The sequence below is a fragment of the Lipotes vexillifer genome, unplaced genomic scaffold (assembly GCF_000442215.2).
Source record: "Lipotes vexillifer unplaced genomic scaffold, Lipotes_vexillifer_v1.1 scaffold1017, whole genome shotgun sequence".
NCBI classification, from domain to species: Eukaryota; Metazoa; Chordata; class Mammalia; order Artiodactyla; family Lipotidae; genus Lipotes; species Lipotes vexillifer.
Genome location: NW_006772141.1, coordinates 802,576 through 814,088, shown reverse-complemented (window position 1 = coordinate 814,088; position 11,513 = coordinate 802,576). Strand labels below are relative to the sequence as shown.

The window sequence follows — 11,513 nt, the reverse complement described above, 5'->3', positions numbered from 1 at the left end:
GCCGCTGAGCCTGCACGTCCGGAGCCTGTGCTCCACAATGGGAGAGGCCGCAACAGTGAGAGGCCCGCGTACCAAAAAAAAAAAAAAAAAGCTTATGGTGAATTCTCTAATGATCTGTTTGCACATATAGTTGTGAAGTATACATTTTTCAAAAGAAAAAAAGCAAGTTAATTATTAGATACCCTGAAATTTGTTTTTGTTCCATATAGATTAATTTTTACATTTGTCCTGAAGCAAGCAAAACATTATAACTTCAAAAAGATTCTATTCAGGTAATTCTGTCATTTGAATACAACAGCCCAACTCTGATACTGTATTGTGTATGTCCTGGGCACTTGAACTCAAGAGCATGACAGATTGCAAAGAATTATGAAGATCAGACCCTGATTCTGGTCCCAGCTATTTAATTTGTCTAAGTAATCTGCTATTTCTCGTCCCAAGGTTTCTCATCTACTTAAAATGGAGATCAGAATACTAGGTGGTACTACGATCCCCCCAAGTTCTAACTATAACTTTAATCAAAGGGTCAACTTTTTTCCTCTCAACAGAGTAGCCAGAATTACTGAATGCATAATGATAAATATAATTTAAAAGTCAAAGATCTGAAATAAAAGGCATATTTAAAAATCTTAAAAATCACATGGTAAATAATATGCGACATTCTAGAGTAAAAACTGCATGCTACCATGCACCACTAATCAAAAAGTATAAATATGTCAACATTACGTTGAATTTTTTTTTTTTTTTTTTTTTTTTTTGGTACGCGGTCCTCTCATCTTAGTTTCCTGACCAGGGATCGAACCCGTGCCCCCTGCAGTGTAAGTGCAGAGTCTTAACCATGACCGTTTTTTTTTTCGGTACGCTGGCCTCTCACTGTTGTGGCCTCTCCCGTTGCGGAGCACAGGTTCTGGACACGCAGGCTCAGTGGCCATGGCTCACGGGCCCAGCCGCTCCTTGGCATGGGGGATCTTCCCAGACTGGGGCACGAACCCGTGTCCCCTGCATCGGCAGGCGGACTCTCAACCACTGCGCCACCAGGGAAGTCCTTATGTTCAATATTTAAATATGTGTAATCATCTAGATGTTTGGCATAAAGTATACAAACATCCTTATAACTGGGTAGTTCTTCCCATTTTCAAGCAAGTGTTTTGGCACTGAGCTAGGGCCATAATCTGTAGGAGGGTAAAGAAGGGGCAACGACACTTAATGAAATCCACAGAGGACATTTTATTGACTGATAACTCTTTTTCAACAGGACATAATTGAAAGGAAATTCATATAGAAATAAGATTCAAAGAATGAAAAATTATTTCTTTAAAGAATAAATTTCCTAATTTTCCTGTTCTCTCATCTGAATTTGCTAAAACTTTTAGAGAAGGGTCTGTTGAACAATATTAAACATTAAAAAGCAAACAACAAATTGGTAACATTATTTGCAACAAATATAACAAAGGATTGGCAACCCTAACAGTGATAAAATGGATAAAAACAGTGATCAATGGATATGATCAGACAATTCCAAGAGAACAGAGGTGAAATATAATAATATATGAGAAAATATTCAACAGCATAATAATCAAAAAATGTCCAATTAAAATGTAATTCCATTTCTGGCCCATCAAATTTAACTGGAATGCTATTGCTGATGAAAGCCCAGGGAAACAGGCATTTTCTCATATTACTAGTCAAGAGCCTTAAGAATATTAATGCCCTCTAACCTAGTAATTCCACTTTTTTGGAAGTTACAGTTAAGGAAATTATCTGAAAAACAGGAAAAGCTCCACAGAGATGTTCATTATTGCCTTATTTTGATAATAAAACACTGAAAACAGGCTTAAATGTGTAATAAGTAAGTAAAATATTTGTAGCTCCTACCAAATGAGAAATATGAGAAAATAATAAGGAAAATAAAGCTAAGTGAAAAGCAACCATATATAAATTCAATATGATCACTAACACGGCAAATAGCACCATACACAGGGGAAAACCTCTGAAATGAAAATACATCAGAATGTTAGAAGTAGCTAAGTACAGAACCATGATTTTTCTTCCTTCAATATTTTGTACTACCCAAATTTTCTGTAATGAATATGTGCTGCTTTCAGAGTAGGAAATAACTTTATTCTTTTTTGAAATACCGTTTCTATCAAAAATGAAAACAACAAAAACCTTAGAGTGACTTAATTACTAGAATTTACAAAAAAAAAAAAAAAGTATTACCTCATGCCTTAGGGTTTCTTTGGGCAATACTTCTATCACAGACAGAAGAGTTTCCAGCCATGCGTTGCTGACACCTGATTGACAAAGATAAAACATGCCAACTTAACTATCTCACTTACAAATTCAGTTTCAACTTAGCCACTAATATTTACAATAGTATTTAATAGTAAAATGGCAATAATTATTTTTATTACTATTATGAGACGTTTCTCTATTTTTCTGTCTTAGCCAATATCTGGAAAACATTTATATCTTTAAAAATAATACTGAGGGGCTATCTTTAACCCAAAGTGTGTATTTTTCTTGTACTACAATACTATAAACATAAACGTTGCAAAAGAAACAAATCTAAGAAAAAAGTATAAATCATAAGATGAACTAATGGGTCTTCAGGCTTCAAGGGCACTGAATTTTGTGGTTTTTGTACAAGAATAGTCATCGCTATTTTTAGTCACACCACTGATCAACTCTTAGGCAGCATAGTCTCATTCAGTTATGGTCATCGGCCTAACACAATTCAAATAACATCACAGCCGCATACAAGAAACAATAAGTACATATACGATTAAGCACGTCAGGCCCCTGACCTGCATCCCTGTGCTCCAGATGCAGTAGAATGACTTGGAGGAAGGAGTGGGCATATGTATGAATCGACACTGATTCTTCCTGTAGAATGGTCAAAAATGATACCGCAGCCGTTAACTGCATTTCCACTCCTGCAACATGCAGGACCTCCTGTATAATCAGAAACAGTGTGCTATTATATAGATGAGAGATCAGAAATTATAATTTTTTAAAAATCCAAGGTCACAGAAACCAAACATAGTCATATTGCACAAAATAACTATATATGACCTTTAAGGATATGTACTTCCTTTTATTACTTTAAGAAAACTATATTAATCTGCTCCTGATTGTTTAACTTATTAGACCACATAACGTTTATATCTATTGGGTTGGCCAAAAAGTTCGTTCGGGGTTTTCTGTAACAGCATATATATATATATATATTCAATATATATAATTATTTTTTGGCCACGCCACGTGGCATGTGGGATCTCAGTTACTCAACCAGGAATGGAACCGGCACCGCCTGCGTGGAAGCGCAGAGTTTAACAACTGAACCGCCAGGGAAGTCCCTGGACCACATAAAGTTTAAACGTCTCAGGAATTTATGAAATAACACTCCATTGCTTTATTGCATAAAAATTATAAAAAGTACAAAAACATTTAGATAATAGAATAGTCATTTTTAATAGATCTCAATTTCGATTTTGCTCTTTGTATTGTACAGTTTTCCATTCCCACCTACAATAATGTCAAAGCTCAATCACATGTGTTTTTATTACTTGTATTTCTGCTTCAAAAAATAAATATTATGCATTCCACTATAAAAAAGGAATACACTTAAGATCGTGCAAATGTATCTTCCCCTTTAAACAAGTGACAAGAACACAAATTACTACGAAGCAAACTGTATTTTTAAAAAGGAATTTTTTTAAATATAAGAATGTTTTTAAAAATTAATTATATTCATAGCCATCTCCACTCACCTTTTAAAGTCAAAGCCTACATTAGGATAGTTTAACACATCAAAGAGTCAAAAAAAAAACCCTATCTTTCATATAAACCTCACCAAAGATATCACCTATACTTCTCTAGAAAACTGTGTGGGTGTGCATAATGCAAAGGCAGCTAAAAGTCTTACTTTGTTTAATCAATTGTGGCAACTACTGGAATTTCCCTTGTATGCCTATTTTATAACTAATAGAGTGAAGTTGGTAGAACAAGGTGGAACTTGCAACCACAAAACAAAGTTTCATATCTGTGATCTTAGGAAAATTGGTCTTTCTGCATTATTTCCTAATATATAAAATGTAAATTATGGCTTCATCTTCTTAGAGATTTGATTGAATCATTTAAATAGCACTTTTATGGCTTACCAACTTGTGCAAACTGAGCATTTACATAATAACCATTGTACATCCAACTGTCTCCTCTCCACTACCCTTGGATATCTGGTAGGAATCTCATCACCTGAACTGATCTCTCCCCAAAACTGGCTCTTCCTCCCACCTTCTGCTAAACAATCAATGACAACTCTGCCCTCCCAGCTTTCCACCCAGAAACTTCGGGGTCATCCTTAACTCCTCTCAGTCCCTCTCTTACCATAATCAAATGACCAGTCAATCCTGATCCAAAATCTGACCACCTATCACCTCCACGGCTACCACTCTGATCCAAGCCACCATCATCTCCCGCCTGAATTACTCGAATACCCTGCTAACTAGTCCCCGATTCTATCACTGCCCCTCTACTACTTATTCTCTACAGCAGCCAGAGAGATTCTTTTTAAAAAGTCAGATCACGTCACTTTTCTGCTCAAAATTCTCCAGTGGCTTTCCAACGCACTCAAGGAAATGTCTAAACCTTTTCAATGCCTTACAAAGATCTGTTCCCAATTCCCTCTTTTCCCAGATTTCCACATGGTTGGCTCCCTGATCTCTTTCAAGCCTCTATTCTAATGTCACCTTTTCAATGAGCCCTTCCCTGATGACCCTATTTTAAACAGAAAGCCACCCCCTTGCGCCAGCCCTCGCCATGACCCGACGGGTTTATCATCTCCATTGTCCAACATACAACAAGTCCATCCATTTATGGTCTACCTCCCACATCTAGAACATAAGCTTCATGACTGCACAATTTTTTGTCTGTTTTGTTCACTACCGTATCCCCAACTCCTACAGCACATGGCAGGTGTTCAGTAAGTAATTGCTGGATGACTGAATATCTCTTACCCTTTCACCTAAACTTTCTGCTCTTGACGCTCTCTCCCTTCACACACTTTTTCCACATCTCCTAAAAGGTGGCTTCAAGAGATTTTGAAGTGAGTCCTAAAGATTAGGGATTGGTAGAATTAGACACAAGGCAAAGCAAAAATGGATCACATAGAAATGCATTCTCAATTCTCTTTCTGGCACGTCAATGAGGAGATATTCCTGCCATCTTCCACCCCAGTGTCTCTGCAACCGTGATTTAGACCATGTACCCAGAGTCCTTGATTCAGCGCGGTGGGACCACTGCCAGTCATCATGACATATATCATTGTACAGCAGAAGGAACAGACCCAGAGCTGTCAAGTATTTAGCTGAAGGCCAGCAAGCTTGTAATTGGCAACTCGAAGACTTAACCCTGTGTCTGCCTGATGCCGAAGCCAGGCAACAAATTCTTCTTCACAGACTCTGCACTTCCATTCACCACTTATTAAGGCGTGGCTTCCAACCACCTTAAGATCTGGCAGTGGCTTTACTGTGGCAGATGTTTATGTGGTGCGGTTAATTCCCAGAAAACTGATCCCATATCAGGGTGGCTGATTTTTGTGCTGTGTTTTGTTTTAAACTTTAAACTCATACACACAAATGTCATTTTACAAGTTTTTTCAATCAACAGTCAATTATTTATCTTAAGAGTTCCTAGCTGAAAAGAAAAAGAGAAGGAATGATAAGGCATAAAGCAGAGCAGCAACTGGTCTCTGAAATCAACCCTCCCACATCCCCCGGTTTTACTGTTTCCAAAACAAACATTTGTTCCACACTAACAATTCTGGATTTGGAAAACGCTTTTAGAAGATTTGATGTGGCCAGGATACATCACTTACAGGTTTCAGAAGGCATAGCTTTTCTTTAGAAACAGAGAGTGCTTTGCAAAGAAATATTTTAAAAAATTGTGAGGGCCACAATGTGCATTCCAGTTCACATGAGTCTGTTGTTTTAAGTTCCAAGAGATGTAATTCTGCCCCTCTTAAAGTCATTAAAGTCCTGGGTTTTGTACGTATGCAAACTTTATGCAAAGGAAGAACATGAGAAGCTCTCCAACTTCATATCTTCTTACTGTGTTACTTAGTCTTGACTGCCGCAGCAACATTTGCCCCAACTATTTTGCATTTAATTTTCGAAAAATCCTCAAGTCTTATCAGGATTTGGGTTTTTCTCTTGTTGTGCTGACTTCAACATCTGGGACTGTCCACTGTTAAGAAACCAGCACAGACTAAGAGATTTCATCACTGCTAAAATTCAACTGATTTCTAAACATAGTTCTCTGCAACAGAACATACGATAAGAATTCGTTACTTACCAGTTAGTGTTCCCCTCCACGGAGTCACACCCTCTGGACAAACATAGTGAGATCCATACTCTCTGGGTGAATAAGTGTGCATCCTCATGGACCTTGGAAGACACTGAAAAGTAAATTCCTCTATTGCTTAAGTACACGCCTTAATGCCAGTTACCATTCCTCTTACGTACTATCGTATGGCTGGCATTCCAACTTGAATTCCTCAAAAATGAAATAAGACATTTTATAAATGAGTCAATGATACATTTCCGAATTTAAAAACCATTCCCATTCAAGGAAGGAAAATGTACTAGATGCTTCTGTGTTTAAATTCATTCTTAAGTTAGCATGAATGCTGCAAGAAAGCATTTTGTAAAACAATGTAATGTCCTTGCAGAGAGCGAAACCGCTGTCACCAATAAACCCGCATTATAATGCATCAAGAAGATCTTTCTCTTTACAGTACACAACATAGAGAAGCCTAAATAAATCACCGGCTTACTCTGAAAGAGCAAAGATTTGGGGTTCATGCATTTGGAAACTAAACTTATTAAAGAAAACTGGTAAACATATCTACCATAAATAGTGCTGGTTAAAGGTAAAGGAATCCTAAAATTACAAAGTATCTTTGTATATTTTTAGAGATGACATCACTGGTTATTTTGAAATTAAATAATACGGATTTATATATTAAAATACTAAAAACCTAGGACATATAAAATATCTGGGGTTTTGAGGGTCATAAGTGTGGGAATTTTTAGTACCTAACACTAATAGTGAGCAACTCTTTTCACTATAAAATTACACTATTTATAAAAGACTTTACAACTGAATTAAATATGAATAATTGGAACATGCCAACTCTGAAGTGCCTTTAACAATTAACTACGGTATCTCGGTATCTCGCTCTCTTCTCTATCACTGACTGCCACGTTCCACACTTAAGTAAAGGGTGGAGAGAACTAGTTGAGAGCGCTGAACATCAAAATCGGAGAGGGAAAATAAAGTGGAGGCCGCAGACAGGGATAAAAAGGGTGTGTTTTACCCTTCTTTTAATCTGTGTTTCAGTGATTAGCAAGGTTCATGAGGAGGTACACATAAAATATCCCAAGGATCTCTTTCCAGAAAGGAAATACCAATACCAGCAGTAACTATCACGTGACTACTGCAAACATGAAATGAAGTATCCAGCCATGCAAAGTCACAGGGACACCAGAAGAAATCAATATATTTCAATACCATGGTTTTGAAACTGAACTTTGAGCTGGACGACCCAGCCAAGTCATTTTTACACGTAATAAATTAGAATCATGGGTAATTTAGGCTTGAAATGTGAATAAAGTCATTTACAACTTGCAAAGAAAGGATGTGCTTATCAAAGAAATAACTACTTAATGGACACAAGAGTCATAAATAACCATTTCAAATGATCCACTGTAGTCTTATTTAATAAACATTTTTTGAAAAAAATTAGAAACTGTTTTCGGGGGCGGGAGAGGCAGCACTGGAAAGAATGGCAAGTCTCTGGAAGCCAGTAACGCTTCCTTTCCTCTCCAGTCAGTCAGAGTACTTTTCCCTTCTATCCTAATCTCCCTCTAATGTAGCCCGATGAAAATCTAATTCTGATAATATAATTTTAATTTCATTCTCAACTATTTATTAAGTACCAACATCATACTAAGTATTTGGGGAAGCTGGAGAAAAGTCAAAGACATGGTTCCCTACCTTTGAGGGACTGCTATTGATTACATACATTCAAATATTGAACAAATAACCATTGAGTTACATTCAAGGCACTGTGCTAGGAGCTGAAGACTTAGCAATGAGCAGGGCTAGCAATGTACCTGTTCATCCTGTAATTAAAAGCGTGGTGGGCTTCCCTGGTGGCGCAGTGGTTGAGAGTCCTCCTGCCGATGCAGGGGACACGGGTTCATGCCCCGGTCTGGGAAGATCCCACATGCCGCGGAGCGGCTGGGCCCGTGAGCCATGGCCGCTGAGCCTGCGCGTCCGGAGCCTGTGCTCCGCAACAGGAGAGGTCACAACAGTGAGAGGCCCGCGTACCGCAAAAAACAAAACAAAACGAAACAAAACAAAGTGTGGTAAAATCTAAGGATAAGAAGTACAAGGTGCCATAGAGCATCTGCTGGGTGAACTAATCTCCTCTGAGGAAAGCGGATCACTGAGAAGAAGTGACAACTGACCTTGTGAAGAGAAAGAGATAACTAGACAAAAGCTAGGATAAAGGAAGGCAGGAAAGCAAGCGGAGTAGGAAGGCAAGCATTCCCGGCACTGAGGAGTGAGGAGGAGGTCAGTAGATTCCAGGAGCTGAGAGAAGGTCAGTGTGCCTGGAGCACAGAGCGAAGTGCGTGGGGCAGAGGCTAGTGAAACAGACAGAGCCCAAATCACATAGGGCCTTAGATGCATTAAGCAACAGAATATTCAAATTGTAGTTTTAAATGCTTTGAAATAGCATGCTGATTATAAAGTTGAAAAGGATTAGAAAGGAGGGAGGATGGAAAGGGAGGGAGGTAGTGGCTAAGGATCACTTGAACCCACATAATAGCTTGGACTAGGGTGGAGGTAGCATTGCTGGAGAGGGGTGGGTGGATTCAATATTTAAAACATAAAATAAACAGGACTGTATAAACAAGTGGTAAAAGACAGGTGGTATCAAGGATGACTCTCCACATCCTTGCTTGAAAGCCAGGTGGGTAAGAAGGTTACCCATTAGGATAGGGGACTCTGGAGGGAGCCCAGATGTCGAGAGGAAACAGCAGGAACTCGGTTCTGGACTCGCTAACTTTGAGGTGACGTTGAGGCATCCGAGGAGAGAGTACAAACAGGGAATTGTATATACAGTTCTGATACTCTGAAAAGATCTGCTATAAATAAGAATTAATATAGAATAGATAAAATTTATATAGATGATATTTAAAGCCAAGGGTGTGTGGATAAGATTGTCTACAGAGCAAATATAGACCAAAAGTGGAGATCTGCTACTGCAAAATAATTTCATCCCAATAAAAAAAAAAAGGGGTGTTGAAGAACTCAAAGTTTAAAAAAGAGAGCCATCACGAGTTTTTGGCATAATATTTAATTTTAGGTTCTAGACTATTCCTGACACATCATTAGAAAACAATCAATTGTGTAGGGGTAGTGATGACAGGGTATATGCAGGTATATAAAAAGAAATTATTTGGGATTAATATTGTTCTGAGATTAAATTAAGAAGAAAAAAAAAGGAAAGGGAACTTCCTCTTTCAGTAACAGCAGAGTAGCTAATTCTAATCAGCTCTTATGATGAGTATAATTTAAAAAGCTGGACAAAATATAAAAATCATCTACACAAAGGCATATGGAAACTAACAAGGTAGTGAAAAAATTTCGCATCCAAGATCTAAGAGATGATGGAAATCCAGAATGGTAAGCATGTAATCCGGGGCCTGGTTTTGCCCTGGAAGCATTTGCTGATTCTAGAAAAGGCTCCTGAGAGGCTGAAAACTTAAGCAGCCTTTATGACAGCCTTACAGAGGCACTGGTAAGCCCCCCGGGATAGGACAAGGGTAATCCTAAAGTAGCCCAGAGATTGGTTCAAGACAGCGGAGTAGAAGGACATGTGCTCACTCCCTCTTGCGAGAGCACCGGAATAACAACTAACTGCTGAACAATCATCGAAAGGAAGACACTGGAACTCACAAGAAAAGATACCCCACATCTAAAGACAAAGGAGAAGCCGCAATGAGCCGGTAGGAGGGGCGTAATCACAATAAAACCAAATCCCATAACTGCTGGGTGGGTGACTCACATACTGGAGAATACTTAAAACACAGAAGTCCACCCACTGGAATGAAAGTGCTGAGCCCCATGTCAGGCTTCCCAACCTCGGGGTCTGGCAACAGGAGGAGGAATTCGTAGAGAATCAGACTTTGAAGGCTAGTGGGATTTGATTGCAGGACTTCGATAGGACTGGGGGAAACACAGACTCCACTCTTGGAGGGCACACACAAAGTAGTGTGCGCGTTGGGACCCAGGGGAAGGAGCAGTGACCCCACAGGAGACTGAACCAGACCCACCTGCTAGTGTTGGAGGGTCTCCTGCAGAGGCAGGGGGTGGCTCTGGCTCACCGTGAGAAGTTCTGGGAAGTACTGCTTGGCGTGAGCCTTCCCAGAGTCTGTCATTAGCCCCACCAAAGAGCCTGGTAGGCTCCAGGGTTGGGTCGCCTCAGGCCAAACAACCAACAGGGAGGGAGCCCAGCCCCACCCAACAGCAGACAAGCAGATTAAAGGCTTACTGAGCTCTGCCCACCAGAGCAACACCAAGCTTTACCCACCCACCACCAGTCCCTCCCATCAGGAAACTTGCACAGTCCCTCCCATCAGGAAACTTCCCTCTTAGATAGCCTCATCCACCAGAGGACAGACAGCAGAAGCAAGAACTACAATCCTGCAGCTTGTGACACAAAAACCACATTCACAGAAAGATAGACAAGATGAAAAGGCAGAGGGCTATGTACCAGATGAAAGAACAAGACAAAAGCCCAGAAAAACAACTAAATGAAGTGGAGTTAGGCAACGTTCCAGAGAAAGAATTCAGAATAAGGATAGTGAAGATGATCCACGACCTTGGAAAAAGAATGGAGGCAAGATTGAGAAGATGCAAGAAATGTTTAACAAAGACCTAGACGAATTAAAGAACAAACACCTCAAAGAATTAAAGAACAAACAAACAGAGATGAACAATACAATCACTGAAATGAAAAATACACTAGAAGGAATCAGTAGCAGAATAACTGAGGCAGAAGAATGGATAAGTGACTTGGAAGACAGAATGGTGGAATTCACTGCTGCAGAACAGAATAAAGAAAAAAGAATGAAAAGAAATGAAGACAACCTAAGAGACCTCTGGGACAACATTAAACGCAACAACATTCACATTATAGGGGTCCCAGAAGGAGAAGAGAGAGAGAAAGGACCCAAGAAAATATTCGAAGAGATTATAGTCGAAAACTTCCCTAACATGGGAAAAGAAATAGCCACCCAAGTCCAGGAATCACGGAGAGTCCCAGGCACGATAAACCCAAGGAGAAACACACCAAGACACCTAGTAATCAAACTGACAAAAATTAAAGACAAAGAAAAGTTGCTGAAAGCAACAAGGGAAAAATGACAACATAAAACGGA

The 11,513-nt window shown here is 39.3% G+C and overlaps 1 protein-coding gene across 1 annotated transcript in view; it reads right to left on the bottom strand.

Annotated features, from left to right (window-relative positions):
• PPP4R4 (protein phosphatase 4 regulatory subunit 4) overlaps positions 1 to 11,513 on the bottom strand; it is a 122,552-nt gene that overhangs the window by 50,716 nt on the left and 60,323 nt on the right. Inside the window, exons 4-5 of the mRNA XM_007447313.1 lie at positions 2,808 to 2,955; positions 2,221 to 2,294 (exon numbers count right to left, since the gene is read on the bottom strand). Coding sequence (XP_007447375.1) covers positions 2,221 to 2,294; positions 2,808 to 2,955 — 222 coding nt within the window. The remainder of the gene's footprint in view (positions 1 to 2,220; positions 2,295 to 2,807; positions 2,956 to 11,513) is intronic.